At 43.0% G+C, this 27,383-nt stretch overlaps 1 protein-coding gene across 2 annotated transcripts in view; it reads left to right on the top strand.

Moving 5' to 3' along the window:
* The window catches only part of ASB18 (ankyrin repeat and SOCS box containing 18), a 42,097-nt gene extending 15,411 nt beyond the window's left edge, over positions 1–26,686 (top strand). Inside the window, exons 1-5 of one of the 2 annotated variants that reach the window (XM_056534462.1) lie at positions 13,539–13,779; positions 15,278–15,545; positions 23,845–24,343; positions 25,872–25,985; positions 26,323–26,686. In XM_056534462.1, coding sequence (XP_056390437.1) covers positions 13,557–13,779; positions 15,278–15,545; positions 23,845–24,343; positions 25,872–25,985; positions 26,323–26,514 — 1,296 coding nt within the window. In that variant the 5' untranslated portion in view covers positions 13,539–13,556 and the 3' untranslated portion in view covers positions 26,515–26,686. Of the gene's footprint in view, positions 1–13,538; positions 13,780–15,277; positions 15,546–23,844; positions 24,344–25,871; positions 25,986–26,322 lie in introns of those variants that run through there. The other variant, XM_056534461.1, reaches the window with a different exon arrangement.
* The last annotated feature ends 697 nt before the right edge of the window (positions 26,687–27,383 follow it).

Here is a 27,383-nt window from a genome sequence, read left to right as displayed (position 1 = left end):
TAAAGATTTGTCGCGTCACTACCAGTATGGGTTGCCCTTACTCAATATGGTGCGGAGCCCTCCAGCCAGCTAGCGCACATACTCGAGCATGCCGCGTCACTTTCATCGACTCCGTAAGTCACAGGAATACTGTCGAAAATGTCGTTCTTTACTCTTTTGCTGTCTATTTTTTTCTTTTCTCATGTGGTGACCTTCTGTATGATCTTACCATCTAATGAACAACCTGGGATCTATGCAAACTCCACCTCCTGACCCGATCTGAAGGTACTGCTCATCATTCTCCACTCAGATACACTGCACTTGGGATCGCTGCACTGATTATTATATGCATTATGTTGTGCCACATGTGTTTTATGTTAACAGTAAAGTCAGTCTCCGTAGATGTATGATGTTTTGAGTACTGCTGCTGTAATCCTATATCACTGTTTATTTACAAATTATAATTTAGTACACACCCAACAGGATGTGATGTCACTGCTTGCACTATATTTAAATCCCTCACATTGTGAATTGTAATGATGATGGTCACTTGAGGTGGCCGAAATGTTGCGCTGTAACACTTTGGGGATTCAATTAAGCCACTACTTTTTGATCACTACTCCGGAGTGCTGCCATGTATCCATATGCTGCATTAAGAGGGGCCGATGACCAAAGCCTGACCACAGCGTACACCCACTCACCTCCTGACTGCATTGAGTGCTGCTCCACTTGCTTGTTGTAGATAGATAGATAGATAATGGCTAGGTGAGCTAGCCGAAACGTCGCCATTTTCACGTTTGTGTGAATAAAGACCACCTTTTTTTGCAACATATGGGAGTGCGGTTGCCGTTCGTTTTCTAGATAGATAGATAGATAGATAGATAGATAGATAGATGAGATAGAAAGATATATAGATAAATAGATAGATAGAAAGTGTTTCCAAACCAGGGTGCCTCCAGCTGTTGCAAAACTACAAAGGCTGTCCCGGATCTGGCGGGACATTCCCGCTTTTGGGCAGGGCTGCCCATCAGGACTGAGAATGGTCCCATCGTTGTCAGCATCATTCAGCCAGCAGACCTTTTCACAGTGCAGGGGCTAACTGGGAAGAGAGCAGAGAGATAAGCTCCTCCCCCTCTCACTCCCCTGTGTGCTGTGCTTCTAGCAGGCCGAGCTGTGTTTCCTGCTCCACTAAAGGCCCAGACACCCACCCATGCCTCCAGGAAAAGAAAGACTTACCCTGCCCAGCCTGATGCTGCCCTTTATAGTAAGTAACGTTGGGTGGGAGGGAAATGTCAGGTTCGGGAGACAGTGGGAGGTAAATGGAAACTATCTCAGTGTTTACCAGCAGAGTGCCTCTAACTGTAGTAAAACTACAACTCCCAGCATGTCTTTGGCTTTGTGGGCATCTTGGGAGTTGTAGTTTTACAACAGATGGAGACACCCTGGTTGGGGAACACTGATCTATCTGTCTGTCTATCTATCTCATATCTATCTATCGATCTAATATCTATCGATCTCATATCTATCTCAGATCTATCTATCGATCTCATATCTATCTATCTATCTCATATCTATTTATTTATCTCTTATCTCTCTTTCTATCTATCTCATATCTATCTATCTATCTATCTATCTATCTCATATCTATCTATCTCATATCTATCTATCTATTTATGTACAAACAGGAGAAGACAGCAGCACACTGCTAGCACAAAGATACAGATAAAACATGAAATGCTATATTGCTACAATGAAAAAATGAAAAATTGAGGTGCTTTGCTCACCATTTGGCCAAATAATTTGGACCATCCCACCTCGATAAGGTGACCTCATTGGGACGAACCCTACACTGTGAATGTGCCTCTGTGCAATCAGTTACCAGGCTTGTAAGGTCTGAAACATCCAGCACCTTATAAGATGGGTGGGGTGCAGGAACCAACATGGAGGTAGCTATTCCCCCATATGCATAACACAAAAAAGGATAAGTTGGCTAGCACATACTGATACCAAACTATTGCATGGACCCGGCATACAGGTGCACGCTGTATTTGGCCAAATGGTGAACAAAGCACCTACATTTTTCATTGTTTCATTGTAGCAATATAGCATTTCATGTTTTATCTGTATTTTTGTGCTACCAGTGTGCTGCTGTATTCTCCTGTTTGTGTATATTTAGCCTAGCAGCGTGCACCTGTATTCCGGGTCCATGCAATAGTTTGTTATCAGTATGTGCTGGGCAACTTATCCTTTTTTGTGTTATGCATATGGGGGAGTAGCTAAGTCCATGTTGGTTCTTGCACCCCACCCATCTTATAAGGTGCTGGATGTTTCAGACCTTACAAGCCTGGTAACTGATTGCACAGAAGCACATTCACAGTGTAGGGTCCATCCCAATGAGGTCACATTATCGCAGTGGGATGGTCTAAACTATTTGGCCAGATGGTGAGCAAAGCACCTACATTTTTCATTTTTTCATTGTAGCATTTCATGATTTATCTGTATCTTTGTGCTAGCAGTGTGCTGCTGTATTCTCCTGTTTGTGTATATTTAGCCTAGCAGCATGCACCTGTATGCCAGGTCCATGCAATAGTTTGGTATCAGTATATGCTGGCCAACGTATCCTTTTTTATCTATTTATTTATCTATCTATCTCATATCTATCTATCTCATATCACTCTATCTATTTCATATCTATTTATCTCATATCTATCTATCTATCATCTATCTCATATCTATCTATCTATCTGTTTATTTAGATACACACAAGGAGAAGCAGAACAACTCCAAATGCATACAGTGTAGTGGGAGACAGCTGAAAAGCGCAGTCCTGGTCAGGGTCCGCTCTACTTAGCCAATAGAAAAAAGTGGTTCTGCAGCACTTCAGAGTAGAACATACATCAGGTGTAGCTACACTTGATGTTCTACTCTGGAGTGCTGCGGAACCTCTTTTTTTTTTATATATATATATATATCCATCTATTCCGTTGCTGCCAGCATCTATTTTTCATTTACTTTCAGCCTATTTAGATGCCTTTTCCCAACAGCAATTTTAAGATCTCTCCACAGGTGTTCAATGGGATTTAGATCTGGACTCATTGCTGCTACTTCAGAGCTCTCCAGCGCTTTGTTGCAATCCATTTCTGGGTGCTTATTGACGTATGTTTGGGGTCATTGTCCGGCTGGAAGACCCAAGATCTCAGACGCAAATCCAGCTTTCTGACACTGGGCTGTACAGTGCAACCGAAAATCTGTTGGTAATCCTCAGATTTCATGATGCCACAAATTCAAGACACCCGGTGCCAGAGGCAGCAAAACAACCCCAAAACATCATTGAACCTCCACCATATTTCACTGTAGTTACTATATTCTTTTCTTTGTAGGCCTCATTCCGTTTTCGGTAAACAGTAGAATCATGTGCGTTACCAAAAAGCTCTATCTTGGTCTCATCTGTCCACAAGACGTTTTCCCAAAAGGATTTTGGCTTACTCAAGTTCATTTTGGCAAAATGTAGTCTTGCTTTTTTATGTCTCTGTGTCAGCAGTGGTGTCCTCCTGGGTCTCCTGCCATAGTGTTTCATTTCATGTAAATGTCAACGGATAGTCACGCTGACACTGATGCTCCCTCAGCCTGCAGGACAGCTTGAATATCTTTGGAACTTGTTTGGGGCTGCTTATCCACCATCCGGACTATCCTGCATTGACACCTTTCATCAATTTTTCTCTTCCATTCACGCCTAGGGAGATTTGCTACAGTACCATGGGTTGCAAACTTCTTGATAATGTTGCGCACTGTGGATAAAGGCAAATCTAGATCTCTGTAGATAACCTTCAGATTGTTGATATTTTTCCACAATTTTGGTTCTCAAGTCCTCAGACAGTTCTCTTCTCCTCTTTCTGTTGTCCATGCTTAGTGTGGCACTCACAGACACACACTGCACAGACTAAGTGAACTTCTCTCATTTTTATCTGCTTTCAGGTGTGATTTTTATATTGCCCACACCTGTTACTTGCCCCAGTTGAGTTTAAAGGAGCATCACATGCTTGAAACAATCTTTTTTTCCACAATTTTGAAAGGGTGCCAATAATTTTGTCCGGCGCATTTTTGGAGTTTGGTGACATTATGCCCACTTTGTTTTTTTTCCTCCCTTTTTTGGTTTAGTTCCAATACACACAAAGGGAATAAACATGTGTATAGCAAAAACTGTGTTACTGCAATCCTTTCCTGTGAGAAACACTTCATTTTCTTGAAAAATTTCAGGGGTGCCAATATTTACGGCTATGACTGTATAAGGCCTTGTTTTTTGCACCACCAATTTTACTTTGTCATGACATCAATAATTTCACCACAAGATCTATGGCGAAACAAAAAAAAATTATTTGTGGGACAAAACCTAGTGCACTTTTTGGTAAAAATGACACATTCTATGTATTCTGTAGGTCCATACAGTTGAAAAGATATCAAACTTAGGCTTCTTTCACACTGCCGTTGTGACACAACAGTGTGATGTCCATGTGGGAACCCGGGGAGAATAGCAGGAGGAAAAATAAATCATGCAACGTTTTTTCCTCCTGCTCCCATCGAAAAAAATGTCATCACAGGAGATGTAGTTTAGAAACAGCGAGACTCCAGCTGTTGCTAAATTACAACTTTTAGCTTTCCCAGACAGCCAAAAGCTGTCTAGAAATTATGGGGGTTGTAGTTTAGCAACAGCTTGAGGCTCCTTGTTTGGAATCGCTGGTTTATGGGCGTTTTCCCTGAGGGAGGGCACAATAAATGTACTAACCAATTTTCCGTGTTTTTTTTTCTTATAATTTCAGATCCGTGTATGCAAAGGACTTCTTCGAATTCGGTAGACTATGTCGATGGCCAGTGTTTTTTTTTAATATTAATAAAATGGTTAACGAGTGCTTGTGGAGGAGTGTTTTTTGGAATAAAAGTCTTTAAAGTGTTGAGTTTTTTTATTTTTATTTACTTTACAGGCTTAGTAGTGGAAGCTGTCTTATAGACGGAATCCCTTACTAAGCCGGGGCTTAGCATCAGCCCCAAAAACAACTAGCGCTAAATCCCAATTATTACCCTGGTACCCACCACCACATGGGTGCCGGGAAGAGCCGGTACCAACAGGCCCAAAGCATCAACAATGGTGCTCCTAGGCCTAGGTGGTAACAGGCTGGCATTATTTAGGCTAGGGACAGCCAGTATCAATGGTCCTTGCCCACCCTGGTAACATCAGGCTGTTGCTACTTGGTTGGTATCTGGCTGTGAATGAAAATATGGGGAACCCCCACACATATTTTGCATAAATAATAAAAAAAAATAAAAAAAACGCATAGGGTTCCCCCTATTTTTATTCTCAGCCAAATACCAACCAAGCAGCAACAGCCTGATGTTACCAGGGTGGGCGAGGACCATTGTTACTGGCCCTCCCCAGCCAAAATAATGCCAGCCTGTTACTGCCTAGGCCCAGGAGCGGCATTTTTTATGCACCCGGCCTGTTGGTACCAGCTCTTCCTGGCACCCCTGTGGCAGTGGGTACCGGGGTAATAACTGGGGATTAGCTCTGTTTTTGTGGCTAACGCTATGCTTGGCTTAGTAAAGGACTCTGTCTATCAGACAGCTTCCACTACTAAGCCTGTTAAGTAAATAAAAAATAATAAAAGCATTTTAAAAACGTTTATTCCAAAAAACACTCCCCCACAAGCCCTCATTAACCATTTTATTCATTTTAAACAAAAAATACACTGGTCATTGATGTTCTGAAGAAGTCCTCTGCATACACTGATCTGAAATGAGAAGAAAAAAAACACTGAAAATTGGTTAGTACATTTATGGTGCCTTGCCTTAGGGCAAGCGCCCATAAACCAGCGTTTCCAAACAGGGAGCTTTTGGCTGTCTGGGAAAGATATAACTTGTAGTTTAGAAACAGCAAGACTCCAGCTGTTGCTGTATTACAACTCCCTTCATAGGAGTTGTAGTTTAGCCACAGCTGGAGGCACCTCGATTCTAAACTACAACTCCTGTCATGGGAGTTGTAGTTTAGAAACAGCTGGAGGCACCCCGTTCTAAAACTACAACTCCTGTCATGGGAGTTGTAGTTTAGCAACAGCTCCCGTCATGGGAGTTGTAGTTTAGCAACAGCTGGAGGCACCCCGTTCCTAAACTACAACTCCTGTCATGGGAGTTGTAGTTTAGCAACAGCTGGATGTACCTCGATTCTAAAATGCTACTCCCGTCATGGGAGTTGTAGCTTAGCAACAGCTGGAGGCACCCCATCCTAAACTACAACCCCTGTCATGGGAGTTGTAGTTTAGCAACAGCTGGAGGCACCTCGATTCTAAACTACATCTCCCATCATGGAAGTTGTAGTTTAACAACAGCTGGAGGCACCAGCCGCTTACCGTCCACCCGCCTGCACCTACAACCCACCTGCTAGATGTTGCAAGACTACAACTCCCAGCATACCCTAACAATGAGGACAGGCTGGGAATTGTAGTTGTAATTGCTAGCGGGCCGGTGGTAGTTGCGGGCAGCTGGCCGGGTTGCGGAGCCGGCCTGCTGCCAGGAATGTGAAACTACACTGTAATTTCATATTTCCCGGGCGTTGCCGGGATTGGCCGGTTGGGCCAATCATGGCACAGCCCGGGAAATATAAAATTACAGTGTAGTTTAGTATTTCTCCGCTGCCCCAGCCCCTCATCTCCCCCCCCCTACCGCTCATGTCCCCCGCCGCTATTCCACCCCTCCCCCCCCTCTCCGCTCAGCAGATGAGCGGCGGCGGCGACTTTTTAAATTTCCTTACATATGGGAGTTTTGTACTCCAGGTCGGACCTGGAGCAGACATGCAACTTTTTGAAGGGGGGTCTCGCACATCATAAATACCTGACCACTGCAAAGTGAAAACTGAATCTTGCTTAGGAAAGGCTGTTTGTCACTTTTTGCTTACCCACAAAAGCCGCACCAAAAAGTGCCTAGGCGCCTGTGCGATTTTTTTATGCGACTTTCGTAAGCAAAAATAAAAAAGGCACTAAATACCTTGATAAATGTCCCCCATTGACTTTGCCTTTAGAATACACACTTTGGGTAAAGGGAGGCTTTTAAATTTTGCACAGATTTTTCTTTTCTTTTGTTACACCCTGTCTTTCTATTTGTCATTATTTTAGTCCACTATCTATTGGACTAATCTTTGGTCTAGTATATCACATCTCACTTACTTTATCATGCTCAGCCTTAGAAGCTAAAAAAAGAAATTACAGCCTATATGGATTAAAATTCAAAAGCTGTCCATTTGATGAGGTTATCCCCAAGAGGCCATGTCCAGTCCTGGGCTCGGCCCTGGTATTATCAGGAGTAGCAGTCTGCGAGTAGACCAGTGTAGACAGCCAATATGTTTAAGAGCTTCTCTTGGGATGATGGGCATATCCTACGCTGCTTTTTTGAGGGAGACTTGGATGGGATCATCATGCTGTTCAGAGAGAGTTTGGAGATCGTGAATCATACCCTGGTTATTGAGGGAGAAGACATGAGATGGAGCTGCAGGCCCCATGGTAAGTGCCACCTTTTCGTTAAAGGGGTACTTCGGTGAAAACCTTTTTTCTTTTAAATCAACTGGTGGCAGAAAGTTAAGCATATTTGTAAATTACTTCTACGAAAAAATCTTAATCCTTCCAGTACTTATTAGCTGCTGAATGCTACAGAGGAAATTCCTTTCTTTTTGGAACACTGATGACATCACGAGCACAGTGCTCTCTGCTGACATCTCTGTCCATTTTAGCAACCATGCATAGCAGATGCATAGCAGATGTATGCTAAGGGCAGCATGGTGGCTCAGTGGTTAGCACTGCTGCCTTGCAGTGCTGGGGACTTGGGTTCAAATCCCACTAAGGACAACAATAAATAAAGCGTTATTATTATTAAAATAACGTCAGCAGAGAGAACTGTGCTCGTGATGTCATCAGAGAGCATTCCAAAAAGAAAAGAATTTCCTCTGTAGTATTCAACAGTTAATAAGTACAGGAAGGATTAAGATTTTTTAATAGAAGTAATTTACAAATATGTTTAACTTTCTGCCACCAGTGGATTTAAAAGAAAAAATGTTTTCACCGGAGTACCCCTTTAATATCACTGATCTGAAACTTTGGTGACCAGGGTTTAATAACCAGAGTTGCAGCTGAGGAAAGCTAGGAGATACAGGAGAAGCAGTGGGTAACACGTATATAAATTACAAATGCATATAAATTAAACTTTTTATTTCCATTAATAATATGTAAGTATGTAGATGACTTTCAATGTTTCAGCTTTGTGTTTTTTATTTAAAAAAAAAAAATTACCCATTGAGGATCCATACATTTTTGGGAATAAACAGTGCAACAGTTTGTGCATGCTTTATGGCAGCTGCAATGAATGGGTGTAAAATGTCAGATAATGTCAATAGACTATCACAGGAAGTCATGTAGTACAGCCCCTCCCATACCTACCTTATCTGTGTATATAGCGTCACCATTTGGCCTCATGTAGGCCTCCAGCAGTTTTGCATGGCATGAAAGTGACCTTTTGGTATGGAAAGGCACATATCAGGTAGGGCCCCTTTCACACTACAAAATTACTCCGTTTTAAAGATCCGTACAAAGTTCTGTCTGAAAATCAGCTGTAAAACGGCGGTTACAAAATCCTATACGGCCGTTAGAAATTCCCATTATAGTCTATGGGATTTTTCTAATAGCCGTTTAAACCCGTTATAGCCCAATATTAACAACGGCCATTATTTTGTGACGGAAGATAGTAACGGGAGAAATAGTTCATGCGGTATTTCTCCTGTTACTAACTTCCGTCACAAAATAATGGCCGTTATTAATAACGGGCTATAACGGGTTAAAACGGCTATTAGAAAAATCCCATAGACTATAATGGGATTTTCTAACGGCCGTATAGGATTTTGTAACTGACGTTTTCAGCTGATTTCCAGACGGAACTTCGTACGGATGTTTAAAATGGAGTAATTTTGTAGTGTGAAAGAAGCCTAAAAGAAACAACATACAAAAGTGTATGTTTATAATGTATTGATTTCTGCTGATGGATTCTCTTTAATCACTGTAAATTAAAGATTTGTAATTTTATAATATACTTTCTATTTCAAAACCCTCAGAATCTCTTTACACTAACAGTATTTCCTCTTTGTGCTTAAATATCCTTTACTCCTTGTTCTCCTGGTATATATACACCTCACAGATAACTGCCTTGACTAGGTGCATTGTAGGGGGTAGATAATGCAAGAGAGTTTCTGTTTTACACCCAAACAGGTACCACTATCGCATTTAGGTTTTTATTTTTTATTTTTTTTTCCTACAGCTATAGCTGTAGCTGTAAAATGTTTTTACAGCTACAGCTGTCCGGGCATGCTGGGAGTTGTAGTTTTGTAACATCTGGAGGTCCGCAGGTTGAAGACCACTGGTATAGGAGGTAGTACTCACATGTCCCAGCCGCTCCGGACCCGTCACTGCTGCCCTGGATGTCGCTCCATCGATGTTGCCGCGTCCCCGTGGTGTCCCCGACGCTCCGGACGTCTTCTTCCCCGGGATCCACGCTCTCCGTCGCCGTCATCACGTCGAAAGAGAGCGCCGGCCATGCAGGGGATCCCGGCACGGAGTAGACACCGAGGAGGCAGGTAAGGTCCCTCCCGGTGTCCTGTAAGCTGTTCGGGATGCCGTGATTTCACCCCGGCGGTCGCGAACAGCCCGACTGAACAGCCGGGTTAGTGTCACTTTCGCTTCAGACGCGGCGGTCAGCTCTGAAGGGTTAATACAGGGCATCACCGCGATCGGTGTTGTCCTGTACTAGCCACGGGTTCCGGCCGTTGATGGCCGCAGGGACTGCCGCGATAGGTGTGTGTATTTGCCGTATAAGACGCACCAACTTTTCCCCCCAGTTTTGGGCAAGAAAAAGTGCGTCTTATACGGCGAAAAATACGGTATGTATAAACAGGATGAGTATTTAACTCGGTGAGAGTTCCCCACTCCTGGTGTGACAGAGCTTTCAAGGGCCACTAAGCACTCCGCAGGCATTCTGGGTAGGGGAATATGCAAATCAGCTCATAACATCCCCTTTTCAGGCGATGTTCCCTGGTATATATATTTCAATGTTATAAAAAACAAATTCTAATTTATTATAACATTCACTACATGAATAAAGGACATAATAACTTTATTCTATAGAGCATAGTGTATGGGTATATAGGTAGCTTGCTTTTATTTTTTTTAGTTCTGAAATTTTTTTTAAAACTTATTTGAACTTTTTTGATCCCTTTATTTTAACTAATGAAAGTAATGCATCACAATACCTATGTATTCCTATGTTTGAGTGTAATTATGATTTCAGGCTCTGCCCGAAGGTTATAAAATTTGTATGGGGGCCTCCCGAGTGAAGGATCAGGCATGTTGGATTGCAACTGCCTGCTCCTTTTGTTCCTGGGGAAATAAGACGCCATCATGGGGGTCTAGCAATGGCCTACCTTCCCTCTCTCCATTCAGGACACATGAAGGCTGAGCCAAGTATGTATTCTCTCGACAGCTATTGAAGGTGAATGGACAGCTTAAGGGTGCGTTCACACGCTTTTTGTGGGTTTTCTGCTGCGTATTTGAAAGGGGGCGGGCTCTTCTCGGCTGTCTGCAGCAGATTTTCCACGAAGCAATTTACATAGCAGAAAATCCGCTGCAAGCCCCGTTGAAGTCAGTAGGACTTCGGACAGCTGAGAAGAGCCTGCCCACTTTCTAATACGCAGAAAACCCGCAAAAACTAAAAGCATGTGAACGCACCCTAAAGGAGTTTTAGCATCTAGGGTTTATTTAACTGATAATGGCAAAACATATATATTTGTAAATACAACTTTTATCAAAAACCACCAGTTTCTGAAAGACTGTCTATATAACATGGCAGAATGCGTTAGAGCAAAAAATACAACATTTCTTAAGTTCCTGAAGCCAAACTGTATCTTTGAAAGGTTAAATAGTGAAGAATTCTACATAATATATACCATCCCAGTTACAAAACATCCCATTATATTAAATGCTAATGAAAATAAGAAAAGACACAAGGGACAGAATAATGGCCATAATAATGTCCTTCCCATTTTCTGATTCACTGCTGATGTTAGTTTTGGTGCTTTGCTATAGGACTGTTTGGTTCTGTGTAATCTCCTTATGTTTGCTGTCCACATTGATATTTATAATTTTTATACAAATATTTAAAAATTTTTAATGTTAAATACCACAACAACAAAAAAAAAACTAATCGGAGTTTCACAAAATTGGAAATCTTCAACATTTCAATATGGCATGGCCAATATGTAGCACTGGATTGTTTCTGCTTCTTTAAAGGGATACTCCACTCTCTAGCGTTCGGAACATTTAGCTGGTGCCGGCTTTGGGGATCGCCACGCCCCCTCATGATGTCACACTCTGCCCCTTGTGACGTCACGCCCCCCCCCCCCCCCCCCCAATGTAAGTCTATAGAAGGGGGCGTCCCCCCAAGCCCCCACCAGCATTCGGAACTAAGTGTTCCAAACACTGGGGAGTGGAGTACCCCAATATGGGTAGGGTATTTGATGCTGCGAATGCACCGGTGATTGTCCCTAGAGTGAGCCTCCTACTGTGTCCTTGTGTCCTGCATTGCCTGCTTGTAGCAACAATCCGCCGCTACGAGCAGACACACAGGGACCTGCGAGTCACACTGCGGCACTCAGCCTATCTCAGGAAGCAGGGTGATGTCTGTGAGTAAACTGCGCGTGCGACTCGCAGGACCCAGTGTGTCTGCACGTAGCAGCGGATTGCTGCTGCAAGCAGACAATGCAGGACACCTGGGCACTGGAGGAGGCTCACTCTAGGATGGTCATCTAGCAGATGTGCTACGTGTAACCCTACCCTAGATCTTGCTAAGGCTGGTTCACACTCAAAAGCACAGAAGACCAAGCTATTGTGTCCAGCAGAATAAACGTAAAGCTGCAGGAAGTTAGCTGTACATAATCACTAGCTGGTTATGTGGGGTGTCCCAGCACCAAAGGCTGTCCTGTGGGCTAGAGATTGCCTCAGACACCCTGTCTGACTGCTTACTGGGCCTACTGCTTTATTGTGTAATTTTGTTATGTTACTTATGCACTGTACCCTTAAGAGATCGAGGCAGAGTGACCAGGTGACCCTGATTGCCCAATGGGAGGCCCCCAAACCTAGCCCTTAATGTAGTATAGAGGGAAGGAGTTCAGTTTCGTTTCAGTCTAGAGTGCAGTTGCAGTCTAGTGTGAGCAGTAGTCAGAGAGTGAGAGGATAGTGTGTTCCAGCTATCAAGCTGAGGAGTAGCCTAAAGGAGAAGAAGTCTGCTATCTTCCACAGTCATGTCAAATCTCAGGAAAAGACCCCTGTGAGCAGGTGAATTGCCAAAGCCTGGCAGTAAGCAAAAGCTCCATGGGGAAAATATCTACTTCAGCCAGTCAAGTTAAAGCTTTCAGTCGGCCTGTGCTGCCATTAATCTTCAGGCTGCATTCAATGGCCACTATAACTCCCAGCCGGGTATTAGACTCCCCAGGTTCCCCTCTGCCCATCTTACTGCACAAACTTCTGTATTGTAAAGACCTGCTACCTCGATCATCAGTAAAGAGACAGTAATCCGTAACCTGGCATCGGTGTATTTATTATTCCGTGCCTGGCCCAGGAGAAGCTATCATATCCTCAGACCGTGTAGGTTAACGGTGCCCTGACGTCACAAAGTGATACATCTAACCCCTCTAGTCACGTACCACAATCTGTCCAATTTCCCGTGGCTGCCATATTTGTTAGGCCTACAAAGTAAATGGACAGGCTGTAGTGCCCCTCGGTATACATCGAGCATTCCTTTTTTGACAGGATGCCAATGTATGCAAAGAACACAACCTAAGCAGATACAGATCTTGGTAGAAAAACTTATTTTAAAATATATTTATTTATTCTCTATTACAATGCACTTATACAGTAATTTTCACTGCTGTCACTGCTTGTATGGCCAGCCAACTAAGGTCCAGTTATTCTATGCTTGTATATACTGTATACATTGTGGTGCGTCAGATTGAACTTGATGCACTTTGGATCTTCTTTTGAAGATTTTTTGGGGTATTTGCAAAATGATGAATGACTGATAACATCTTCAAGTATAAATATTAATAAAACAATATATTAATGTACAAATATTAAGAAAATAACTTTTCAGAAGAAGGATCAAAGCTATGTTTTTCATCAATGCCAAGAAGCACCTGACCCAACTGCTCAGATAGACATGCATGTTTCCTGAACTACATCATGTTGTTATGTATAATTCATCACAGCTCAGTGTTTGTGTGTAGCATATCGGTATGTATATTTATAAAAGAGCTGAAAAAGAATGTCAGTCTGGGCACAATGCCGATAAAATAATCACAAGTAGCTTTGTGTAGTCTGCATGTGACCTGGGATACTTTGTTAGATTTATCAACCCCATGCCTTAAATACACAAACAGAGCCCTATAAATACTTAGCAGGTGGGCTGTGGGGATTGTGGTAAGACGGTGGTCGGCTATTGCGATGGACAACTTGAGGTGTAAAGTTCTGCACAAGCAGCAGGTCATATCAGATATGGGACATCAGCAGCATCTGGCCCCAGAGAACATTTTCCTTGCCGCACTGGAGACTGGAAACCTTAGCCTTGTCCAACTTCTGGGATCCAGACATGCAAACTGTGTGCTGAATATCAGAGGCGAGGAAATGGGGTATCAGGCACAGACCCCTGCAAGGTTTGGCTTGGCAGGTAGGATGGTTTCATGCATATTTGAGTCACTAGGATATGTTTTGGGTTTTTGTTGTTCAGCACAGTGTGACAAGTAAAGATGAGCGAAGTTACAGTGATTCGATTCGTCACGAACCTCACGGCTTAGCGGTTGCTGACTTTAGCCTGCATAAATGAGTTCAGCTTTCATGTGCTTCGGTGGCTGGAAAAGGTGGATACAGTCCTAGGAGAGAGTCTCCAGCCCACCGGAGCACCTGAAAGCTGAACTAATTTATGCAGGATAAAGTCAACAACCGCCAAGCCGCGAGGTTCGTGACAAATCGAATTACTGTAACTTTGCTCATCTCTAGTGACAAGGTAGTCCCTACAATAATATAGGTCTGTTAACTGTTATTTTGATTAGCAGAGATGTTTTAGCAGGGAATTAATTTTGTTCATCGCTGTTTTCAAGGCACAATTGATCAGTTTATGATAAAAATATAACATCTAAAGATGCACTGTGTTAAGACCTACACAACTTCCTCTGTAGTATGGACCCATGAGATAAACATTGGTTAAAATATTTTGGGCATTTTGGCAAACGTTTAAAATTATACAGGATAAGGAATCAATGTTTGGTTTTTGGTGGACCCAACACTGGGAGCCAAGCCAGTCACCAAAAAAAGGTTCTGGGAGCTATCCTTCTCACTGCAGCACTGTTTCTATAACTCTTTTAGCATTTGAGCGTCAGTGTGCATGCTCAACATAAAAATCTATATGAACTCTTCCCTTCTAGTGATCATTCAGGGTCCCATTAGTGAGCCCTCAGAGATCATATGTATAACAGATGATAGCACAATGAAGGAAGAGATTGTCCAGCGCAGACTGTGCCATCTTCAGTTGTTTATTGACAGTCATGTGACAAGTTTTAGGTGTCAGGATACACCTGCATGTATGACTAAGGGTGTATGCTGACACCTGAAGCACATCACATGAATTTCTTTGTTCTGACATTGGTTTTTAATCAATAAACAACTACAGATGACATAGTCTGCACTGGAAAATCTCTTCCTTTATTGTACTTTACCATTGGTGTTGCCCTGCCCCAGACCGGGACGCAATATGGAGTTGAGGGTGAGCTGGACATTGCTCACTGTTTCACAATATAACAGAGAATAATAGAGGTGAGAGTCACAGCTACCCTCTTCTCTGCACAATGAGCTCTGCACAGGTCACAGATTATGCCTAGAATACTCTCCCATAGAAAGCCCCCTCAGTCTATTGTTCCTATGTTCCTATGTTGCTGTCCCCAAATTCTGTTGATCATTTGTTCCCTTATGATTTGACTTTCAGTAGTAGGTTACAATGGCTTAGTCTCCTCTCCTAATTGAAATTAAACATGCACACAAAGCCAATCTGAGAGTGCTAGGTATATAATGTTCATTACATGGACGGCCACCTTTTTCACTTTTTGGTTACTTTTGTAGCATCATGTGTCCAATGATGTTCTTCATCATTATTTTATGGTTATCTATCTCAGGATTGTGGACACTGGAATATACACAGGAGTTAACATCACCCCTTTGCATCACTGCCTCCCATGGTTACACAGAATGTGTCCGATATCTATTGCACCGCCGGGCAGATCCCAATTCTGCACCTGGGGGGCGCTCTCCACTGCATGAAGCTTGTGCTGGAGGGCATGACAGCTGTGTCCAACTACTGCTGGAACATGGAGCCAATCCTAACCACCGCAGCGAGGATGGTCTCATCCCTCTACACGTCTGTGACATGAAAGGATCTTTAAGGTAGGATCACATTAGGTTAACCGAAAATATCCAGTCTTCAGATAGTTATCTAGGCTAGACAAAAGCTGCACTGCTCCCATGTAATTGTTACCTCCTGGATGAAAATATTCATATATTTATAAAAGGGAACAATCACATCCATGGCCTGGTAATACAGGGGCACAAAACCACAAATACATTAGAAGTTAATAGACTAATAAAAACCTCTGGAAGAAAAAAAAGGCCCAGAAAAACCACTACACATAATGCCGCCATTAAACTACATTTTATTGTCATAAGTATAAACACATGAGCCAGAATTTAAAAGCAACCTATATCATCAGTGGTGGTAAAGAGTCACCATACACTAAAGGAATGTCACCATTGTGATCATTGTTATGGGGGTACCTTGGAATGACGGTGTAGACCACACTGTAATTAACAGAAGGGGGTAGCTGTAGTCCATCCCCAAAAACATTGATGACACTGAATTCATAAAAAATTCAAGAGCTTCCCCCCCCCCTTTCTCCCCCAACATGCTCCATTGCAACAGCTTGTCTATGAGTCATGGACACGAGATGACTCATGGACAAGGCATCATGAGCAAACACACCAATCAACTCTCACCACCACAAGGGAGGGACACGCCCCTTCCTCTGAGTGGATTTCTAACACTGTGAGCTAATGTAAAGAGGTATTTTTATAATAAACTAGCTGAGTACCCGGCGTTGTCCGGTTTTTCCTTTCTATCCTTGTTGGGGAGGAAAATCAACAAAAGAGGAAGCTTTTGACTTCGTATCCCATTCCTCAAATATTGTTGTCATATCCCAACCCCATATCCTGTCCCCATATCCTGTCCTCATATCTCAACCTCATATCCCATCCTCATATCGCAACCTCATATCCCGTCCTCATATCTAGACCTCATATCCCGTCCTCCTATCTCAATCTCCTATCAGTCCTCATAGCCCCACCCCATATCCCGTCCTCATAGCCCGACCCATATCCCATCCCCATATCCCATCCTCATATCTCGACCTCATATCCCGTCCTCATATCTCGGCCTCATATCCCGTCCTCATATCTCGGCCTCATATCCCGTCCTCATATCTTGACCTCATACCCCGTCCTCATATCCTGTCTTCATATCCTGTCCTCCTATCCCGTCCTCATATCTTGACCTCATATCCCGTCCTCATATCTTGTCCTCATATCTCGACCTCATATCCCAACCTCCTATCCCGTCCTCATATCTCAACCTCATATCCTGTCCTCCGATCTCGACCTCCTATTCCTTCCTCCTATCTCGACCTCATATCCCGTCCTCATATCTTGACCTTATATCCCGACCTCCTATTCCGTCCTCATATCTCAACCTCATATCCCGTCCTCCTATCTCAACCTCCTATCCCGACCTCCTATCCCATCCTCATAGCCCAACCCCATATCCCATCCCTATATCCTGTCCTCATAGCCCGACCCCATATCCCATCCCCATATCTCGTCCTCAAATCCCGTCCTCATAGCCCAACCCATATCCCATCCCCATATCCCGTCCTCATATCTCGACCTCATATCCCGTCCTCATATCCTGTCTTCATATCCTGTCCTCCTATCTCGACCTCATATCCCGTCCTCATATCTTGTCCTCATATCATCCTCATATCCCGTCCTCATGTCTCGTCCTCATATCCCGTCCTCATATCCTGATCTCATAACCCGACCCCATATCCCAGCCTCCTATGCTGTCCTCATATCCTGTCCTTATGTCCCATCCTCATATCCTGTCCTCAGGTGGGACTGATTTGTGAGGAAGATATTGTAAGCTGAAAATAGAAGGGGACGTGGCTTCATGGGACTGGGCGTGATTTGCAAGCCAGACCGATGCACACAAAGGGAAGAGAGTAAAAGGGGTGGGGCTTAAACAGTAGGCATGTCTTTGTGAGATGGGTTGTGGCTTGCAAGCCAGACTGACACATTCACCAGGAGTTATTTGTGGAGTAAGGTACTGGAAGCAGTGGCGTAGCTATAGAGTTCGCAAGGATCGCAAACGCGACCGGGCCCAATAGCCTGGGGGGCCGACAGGGTCCCCCTGCCACTTTACTAAACTGTATATTGCAGCAACAGGTCCCGGGTCCGCCGCTGCCAGCACTTTTTTAAAACTGCCTGGGCCCTGTTGCTGCAGCAGGGTCAACAGACATGCAGAGGGCTGGTGGGAGAGCAGCGCAGGCATGCACGTGACCTGTCACAGCCTCTGACCCCGCAAGATCTATCCCAGGCAGCCGGCAGTGACAGGAGAAGCAGACTCTCCAGCCTCGCACCGCTCAGCTTCAGGAAGGTGAGTAGAGCCGAGCCAGGGTTGGTGGGGGGTGTAATGTTGATGAGAAGGACGGGGGGGGGGAGGAGATTTATCCAACCATGTGCAGAGGAACAATAGAGCAGTCGCCCATAGCAACTAATCAGATTCCAGCTTTCATTTAAAAAAAAAAAGGCCTCTGAAAAATGAAAGCTGAAATGTGATTGGTTGCTATGGGCGACTGCTCTATTGTTCCTCTGCACATGGTTGGATAAATCTCCTCCATTATTCTTGCCATGAAAAAGCAACAGGAATGGAGACAAGCATTGGTGTGATGTTATTTACATGGGACTGCATATTGGTGTAGGGGAGTGATGTTATTTACATGGGACTGTATATTGGTGGTATAGGAGTGATGTCATTTACATGGGACTGTATATTGGTGGTATAGGAGTGATGTTATTTACATGGGACTGTATATTGTTGGTATGGGAGTGATGTTATTTACATGGAACTGTATATTGGTGGTATAGGAGTGATGTTATTTACATGGGACTGTATATTGGTGGTATAGGGGAGTGATGTTATTTACATGGAACTGTATATTGGTGGTATTGGAGTGATGTAATTTACATGGGACTGTATGTTGGTGGTTGGGAAGTGATGTTATTTACATGGAACTGTATGATGGGGGTATAATAGTGATGTTATTTACATGGGACTGTATGTTGGGGGTATAATAGTGATGTTATTTACATGGGACTGTATGGTGGTGGTAGGGGAGTGATGTTATTTACATGGGACTGTATTTTGGTGGTAGGGGAGTGATGTTATTTACATGGGACAGTATGTTGGTGGTAGGGGAGTGATGTTATTTACATGGGAAAGGACTTAGGAATGTAGGGGGGAGTTCAGGGGAGCATGAAGATGACTTACAAGTCTAGGGGGAAAGAGGGGGAAACAAAGGAATCGGGAGGAAGATTTATATTATATTCAATGTACAGCATATAGCAGGGTTATATTTAGAGGCTACAGTGTGTGGCAGTATTTTACTCAGGTGGCAAAATGTGTACCTGTATTATATTCAGGGGGTACAGTGTGTGGCAATAATATATTTAGAGGGTACAGTGTGTGGCAGTATTATATTCAGGGATACAGTATATGGCAGTATTATATTTAGAGGTACAGTGGTTGGCAGGACTATATTCAGGGGGTACAGTGTGTGGCAGTATTATATTCAGGGGTACAGTATGTGGCAGTATTATATTCAGGGATACAGTATATGACAGTATTATATTCATGGGGTACAGTGGGTGGTAGTATTATATTCAGGAGGTATGGTGTGTGGCAATAATATATTTAGAGAGTACAACATGTGGCAGGGTTATATTTAGGGGGTACAGTGGCTGGCAGTATTATATTCAGGGGGTACAGTGGTTGGCAGTATTATATTCAGGGGGTACAGTGTGTGGCAGTATTATATTCAGGGGGTACAGTGTGTGACAATAATATATTTAGAGGGTTCAGTGCGTGGCAGGGTTATATTCAGGAGGTAGTGGTTTGTAGTATTATATTCAGGGGGTGCAGTATTATATTCAGGGGGTACAGTATTTGGCAGAAATCTAAGGATTATTGTCTTCATACAGAGGATAAGGATCTGCTGACAAATTAAGGAACCAGACTCTGCAGAGAAGATGGAGCTGGAAGAAGTCCTGGCGTCTGGACCAGATGAGGAAGAAAAGGAAAGACAGCAGAGAAGACGTCACTCAGGTCACCGATATCATTGTGTTTTCTCCTGACTGGTCCCCAAATATTGTAACAGATGTTTATTTGTTTGCAACACGTTTTGATCCTGGACAGGGATCTTCGTCAGGCTGAGATGACGAAGATCCCTGTCCGGGATTGAAACACGTTGCAAACATCTGTTACAATATTTGGGGACCAGCAATTTCTTTGAGAGGAATCAATTTCCCAATATCCTGCAACTTCCCTTCCACCGGTTTGACTGACATCACACCGGGAAGTTCCTCGTGGCAGCGGCCCACCTGTTTCTCTCCAGATACTATTGTAGGTGTTGTGCCCTGAGCGCAACACCTAGGGGTAAGAACCCATCTTTGATTTCACTTTGTCACAACTGGTAAACGGTCTTCACTAGGGGCGCACCTCCTGTTGTTTTTTTTTCCATATTAATTGGTATCTTTGTGCGGCTTAGGCCGAGTAAGGGGGTCGTCAGGGATTGGGAAAGCAGGTCGTCGGGGGGGGGGGGGGGGGGGGCATGGGTAGGGGGGCCCAGGACAATTTTTAGCATCGGGGCCCTGTGGTTTCTAGCTATGCCCCTGACTGGAAGTCCCATATACTTGCATGGGACTTGAAACAAAAGCCCATCTTTTATATAAGGGTGTAGGTAAGGGTTAATTTAATGATCATTTATTTTTATTTGACATATAAGTAATATGTGTACCAGGTATTATTGAAATATTTCCAGTTGTACGGAATTTATGTGGGAACATACATTTCTCATAGATTTGCATGGGACTTTAAACAAAAAACCTAACCCTCACAAATGGGGGTAGTTAAGGGTTAAATTAACTATCTCATATTTTAAGGGGACATATAAGTAACATGTGACCAAGTATTATCGAAATATCTCCAGCCGCTTGGAAATTAAGCAGTAACATATATTTCCAATAGACTTGTTTGGAACTTTCAACAAAAACCCCGCCCCTGGCAAATGGGGGTGAATAAGGGTTAAATCACCTATCCTATGTTTGTTGTTGACATATTAGTAACATGTGTGCCCAGTTTCATGTTAATATCTTTAGCCGTTTGGACGTGATGCTAGAACATACACACACACACATTGGGGGAGATTTATCATTGAGTTTACCCTTTTTCTTGTGTATTTTTTTGCGCAAAAATTTGCGCAGTGACTTTCATTGCGTCTTTTTTGTGTGTCTTTTTTGATAGAGTAAAAAGCAAGTACTCTATTTTTTTGTGCATTGTGGAATGCATTTTACAGTGGATACTAATTTATCATGAGCGTTTTTTTTTGTTTAGACAAATTTTTTTGCGCAAATACTTTTTTTGATTGCAAAAATACCATCAAAAAGGACACGTAGGAAAGTGTTCTACCGAGACAGCCGGGGGATGCAGGAGCCGTCCCTCAACATTGCTAAACTACAACTACTCCCATCGTGGAACAGAGTCTGTCCCATGATGGGGGTAGTTGTAGTACTGCAGCGCTGAGAGATGGCACTTGCACTCCCCCCCCCCCCCTCCCGGGACTATTTTGGGACAGTTAGGACTACTACTTCCATGATGGACAGACTCTGCCCATGATGGAAGTTATAGTCCAGGGGCAGATCGCAATGGGTCATTCTCCAGAGACCCACTGTGATACGCATTTAGTTACTGTAAAAGACGGCGGCACATGCGGCTCCACTGCGCTGCCCGCCTGCTCCAGGCTCCTGTATACGCTGTCATAATTTATAATCCCCACCACCGGGAGACAGGAACTCTGATTGGTGAATAGCTGTTCACCACTCAGAGCTCCTGTCTCCTGGCCGGCGGGGAGCGCAGTGTAGCCGCATGTGCTGCCGGCTTGTTAACTTATAAATGCGGATCGTAGCGGGTCTCTGGAGAATGACCTGCTGCGATCTGCACCTCAGCCCCTGGACTATAACTCCCATCATGAACGGAATCTGTCCATGAAGGAAGTAGTAGTCCAAGGGCAGAGGGACAGATCTAAAGGGGATCTCATTCCTGAGACTACTGCGACCTTTACTGCCCCGCCCCCAAGTGATGACGTCATTAGGAGTTGGAGCTACACAGTCCAGTCCTGACTATGTTCTCATTATGCATTTTTCATAATGGGAACAGAGCCTTTCTGGCAGTGTGTTCCCAAACAGGGAAACTCCAGATGTTGCTTAACTACAGCCCCCATGATGGGAGTTGTAGTTTAGCAACAATTGGAGGCTCACTGTTTAGAAACACGCTGCATTATGTGTGTTCTCCCCAGGAGAGAGCGCAAAAAATTTACTAACCCATATTTGTTTTTGTTTTTTTTTCTCATTTCAGATACCTGAATGCAGAGGACTACGTCAGATTCGATGGACTGCAACAATGAAGTTTTTTTAATTTCAATAAAATGGGCTGCGGGGTGTGTTTTTTTAAATAAAATTTGTCGTGTGTTTTTATAATTGAACTTTTAGGCTTAGTAGTGAAAGCTGTCTTATTGACGGAATCAATTACTAAGCCGGAGCTTAGCCTTAGCCCCAAAATCAGCTAGCGCTGACCTCCAATACTACCCCAGTACCCACCGCCAAAGGGGTGCTGGGAAGAGCTGGTGCCAACAGGCCCAGAGCATTAAAAATGCAGCTCCTGGGCCTAGGTGGTAACAGGCTGGCATTATTTAGGCTGGGGAGCGCCAGTAACAATGGTCCTCGCCCATCCTGGTAATGTTAGGCTGTTGCTGCTTGGTTGGTATCTGGCTGACACTGAAAATAGGGGGAACCTTATGCGTTTTAGTTTTTTTTAAATAAATAAAAAAAAATGTGTGTGGTTCCCCCATTTTTTCAGTATCAGTCAGATACTAACCAAGCAGCAACAGCCTGACGATACCAGGGTGGGCGAGGACCATTGTTACTGGCCCTCCCCAGCCTAAATAACACCAGCCTGTTACTGCCTAGGCCCAGGAGTGCCATTTTTGATACTCCATGCCTTTTGGTACCGATTGTGGTGGTGGGTACCAGGGTGATAATTGGAGGTTAGCGCTAGCTGATTTTGGGGCTAATGCTAAGCCCTGGCTTAGTAATAGATTCCATCTATAAGACAGCTTCCACTACCATGCCTGAAAATACAATTATAAAAAACACAACACATTGAAAAATTATTTTTTTTAAAACACTCCCCCGCATCCCTCGTTAACCCTTTTATTTACATTTTTAAAAAACGCTGTTCATCGTCACAATCCACCAAATCTGACCTAGTGTTCCACATTCACGTATCTAAAATGAGAAGAAAAAAAAAAAGGTTAGTACATTTTTGGCGCTCTACTCTGGAGTGTTCCTAAACAGGGAGCCTCCAATTGTTGAGGTCTGCCTAATGTATCCTGTACTGTATACAGTCATCTATAGACAGCTGTATATACAGGATAGCACACAAAGACAACCCAGAACTACTCAGCAGCAGTGTGGGTTAACTCTTTCCTTGCTGGGTTCCTGTATAGTATACATGGGTACACTATGCACCCCTGAATACTAGGTAGGTAGTGATGCTCTGCACCCTGTATATGTATATGCTATACATCACTCCTCACCTCCTTACACTATACCTAAAGACAGTGAAAAAATTGCCACAGGTTACAAAAATGACTGTACCCACACACCAGCCAAAAACGCAAGAAAAACTGACAGAACGCAGGAAAAAGCTGTGACAGTTTTTCTGGGGTTTTTGCTGGTGGATAAAAAAAAAAAAACCTCAATGGAATCCTAGCCTCAAAGCAACAGAACAAAATCCCTATGTCCACGTTTCCTGTGAGGTGCAGCTCCGGTGTACATATAGAACTGTGCGGAGATTTAGAACTTTGCACAAAATTTATCACGTGCCTTGCACAAGCATGGTACATTTAGACCAAATTTAGACCAACCAAAACAATCTACCAAAAACTTCTACCTACACCAACATATATATATATATATATATATATATTTAGGTGATAGGGGGATAAAAATGAGATGTACGTGGTCAGGATTAGGTACCGAGTAACATATTAATTGTTTTATTTTGTGGAATCTGACAGGTACACACTTTAAGTTCAACAGATAGAGATTAGCTGGACTGGTCTTCCAGAAAGAGCACCGGTGAAGGTTTTTACTAACCACAACATTACTGGAAGGAGTGTTTCTTTGTAGTTTATTTTCTAAAGTTAGTATCCTTTTAAGCACGTTGCCCGTCGCTTGTATCAAACTGTTCATATTTCAAATCTACCAAGTTGAATTGGTCCTTATGTTTATTTTGCATTAGATGTGCAGAGCTTCTCCTACAGCATGGAGCTCTTGTGAATCAGACCACAGGGGTAATGCAGGACACTCCACTCCACATTGCGGCACAACTAGGTCTTTTGGGCCATGTACGATTATACCTACGTTGTGGAGCGGACATCAATGCTAAGAATGTGGATGGTGAGACTCCTCTGATATCAGCTTGTGGAGGAAAATCTAGTGATGAGGATACCTGCCTGCCACTTTGCAGACTTCTTCTAGAGAAAGGGGCAGACCCAGAAGCCCAAGACCTACAAGATAGAAGACCGCTACACCATGCCTGCAGAAAGGCAGAATACCATCTGGTGGACTTGCTCCTTAAATATGATGTGGATGTCAGTGCTGCTGACTATAATGGAGTCCTGCCCCTGAGCTGTGTATTACAGAATGCTGAGCTGTTCCAAGACAAGAGACCTCATCTTACTCTACAGGCTCTGCTCAACCGAGGAGCCCGCAGTGTGTGCCCTGAGGCTTTTGGAAAGGTAAGAACCCATCAGGTTTTAAAAGCCCTAATAAAATTAGTGCAGGTCAATTGATATTCAAGCTATGTTTAATACACGTAAGTTCATCTTTGTATGAGATTTGTATGAGATTAGAAAAACTTGACTTCTGCTTTGCACCACAAGTAGAGAGGACTAGAACACCCCTTTAATTTAGCATTCATGAAACAAATAAACAATGCAGTGCAAAGGTGTTTATAGAACTCATTTAAACTTATACCAACTTTTTATAATATGAAAGTGAATCATATTTAGGAATATATCTGATGATATACAAAACTAGTGTATGTATCACAAAATGGAGTCTGCAGGCACATAGGGTGCCTGTATACAGTGTAGATAATGGTGAAGGAAAAAAAATTACCTTGTTCTCAGGCATTCAGGTGTTCTGGAAGTATCACAACCAAGGCATGGAGGTGAAAGGGTTATTCAGCTTTTGTTTTATGTTAGCTTTTATATTATGTACAACAATAACGGGTTTCAGGGTATCACACCCCTTCTTCAGATTGACAGAGTACTCTTGTTTAAAGAGAGAGGTCTGACACACTGTAACGAATCCCGCACCAATGACTTAATCAGGACAGTTTTCTGTCATGTTAACATGCAGATCACTGCTAGCAGACATAGTCAAAAATGTATTGAAACACAATGTAAAATAGATGGTTATTATGATTTTATTTAACCTGTCTCAGTAAACGGCTTTTGTATAGTGTATGTTAGTCACTTTTTACTAAGAACATATTCTAACATACCAGAAGATGCCATCTCTGTGATGATGCCAAAGGTTTTACTGAACTATAATGTGATTATTATATGCGTACTTTGCTGTTTTGAGATTTGCTCAGTTATGAAATATGTCATTTTTACTTATTTACTATATTGGCAGTGATATGTAAAGGGTATTCCAAGATTTTTTTTATTTGACTATGCTACATGGGGCTGTAAAGTTAGTGTAGTTCATAATATAGTGTCTGTACCTGTGTGTGACGGTTTTCTCACAATTCTTCTGTGATTTTCACCCCAATATTTATTTATCAGCATAAAAAATGACTGTTGTCTCAGATTTTTCCCAAGTTGGAATGCGGCCGAGACCTGACTCACTAGTCAGCTGATGACAGGGAGCCTGTCTGCTTCAATGGGTGGAGCGATCGCTTGGTGGGAGAGAGATCAATCTGTAACTAATGCAACAGCTGTAGGCACCCTGATTGAAAACCACAGGTCATTTGAATGTATGCAGCTCATTTATGTTTCAATGGGTGGGGTGGCTCATGTGTGTGAGGGAGGAAAATGGAATTATGTGATTTGTAGTCAAAAAAAGAAAAGTCAAACAGGAAATGCCAGTACACAAAAAGATAGCCACAGTATTATGGTAATCTCACAACATAGTCATTTAGGCCCAAGACAAGCGCAGATCCTTCCTAAGCGTGTCCATTACTGTCTGCCAGGTACGTACTAAAATCACCTTATGGTGGATAACCCCTTTAAGATATGTATACTTTATGCTGTGCAGGTTCTGCGTTGCTGTTCTGGACTCCCTGAAGTCATTGCACTGCTTTACAACTCATACCTAAACCTTCAAGTCTGCAGCAAATGGAGACAAGACATCCCACAGGATGTGTTTGAGGTCAGAATCATTTGGGATAACTGCTGATCATGTGATACTACTTACAGTAGTATATAGCTCAATGTGATTCCACTTGTGTCATTCTCTCCCTGATCGGCTCAGGCACCACCAGTTTTCTGTGTCACCTGAAGTTCCCAGGTTAGAGCTCATCCACAGTCATGCACTCTATTATGGCACACTATTACAGAATGATATGCAATAGTGTTCTATGATTTTACAAATGGCTCCAAAGCAGAACATGAAAAGAAATCTCCCATCATGCCCAAATCAATAAGCCTTTTATAATCCCTTCAGACTTTCCACATTTTCTCATATTATTATGTTTTACTTCTTCTAGACTCATCGTTCTTTCTACACAACATTCTTCGATGTCTCCGGAGGAGTGCGATCCCTGCAGCACTTGTGCAGATTTACACTCCGCAAACATTTTGGTAGTCGGTGTCACCTTCTCATTCCTTTACTACCAGTCCCTACTGTTATTAAAGACTATCTTCTGCTTGCCACTGGACAGAGTACCTGTCTGCTTTGAATCCCAATGTAACCATGAATTCACCCTCTTTTGTAAACGTAAAACCCTTTTTCTATTAAACATTTTCTTTTATGAGTTTTGGGAACTGTATCTTTGGGGTTAAGCTGTATCTAAAATACCCATTAGGATTTTATACATTGTGCTACCAAGTAAGAATAACAGTAATGTCTTATGGTTTACCACTGATTAAATGCCTTACCTGTATTTATCATGCAACCATTTTGCATAAAGCAATGTTTTTTCTCCCCAAAGCATCATAAGAAAACATTGCTTTATACGAATATGCAATTGAATCATTTACATTTGTAAATATATGTGTATATATATATATATATATATATATATATATATATATATATATACATACACTGCTCAAAAAAATAAAGGGAACACTTAAACAACACAATGTAACTCCAAGTCAATGACACTTCTGTGAAATCACACTGTCCACTCAGGAAGCAACACTGATTGACAATCAATTTCACATGCTGTTGTGCAAATGGAACAGACAACAGGTGGAAATAATAGGCAATTAGAAAGACACCCCCAATAAAGGATTGGGTCTGCAGGTGGTGACCACAGATCACTTCTCAGTTCCTATGCTTCCTGGCTGATGTTTTGGTCACTTTTGAATGCTGGCGGTGCTTTTACTCTAGTGGTAGCATGAGACGGAGTCTACAATCCACACAAGTGGCTCAGGTAGTGCAGCTCATCCAGGATGGCACATCAATGCGAGCTGTGGCAAAAGGTTTGCTGTGTCTGTCAGCGTAGTGTCCAGAGCATTGAGGCACTACCAGGAGACAGGCCAGTACATCAGGAGATGTAGAGGAGGCCGTAGGAGGGCAACAGCCCAGCAGCAGGACCGCTAC

Source organism: Hyla sarda, chromosome 8 (assembly GCF_029499605.1).
Source record: "Hyla sarda isolate aHylSar1 chromosome 8, aHylSar1.hap1, whole genome shotgun sequence".
Lineage (NCBI taxonomy): Eukaryota > Metazoa > Chordata > Amphibia > Anura > Hylidae > Hyla > Hyla sarda.
This window is presented reverse-complemented; position numbering and strand designations above follow the sequence as displayed.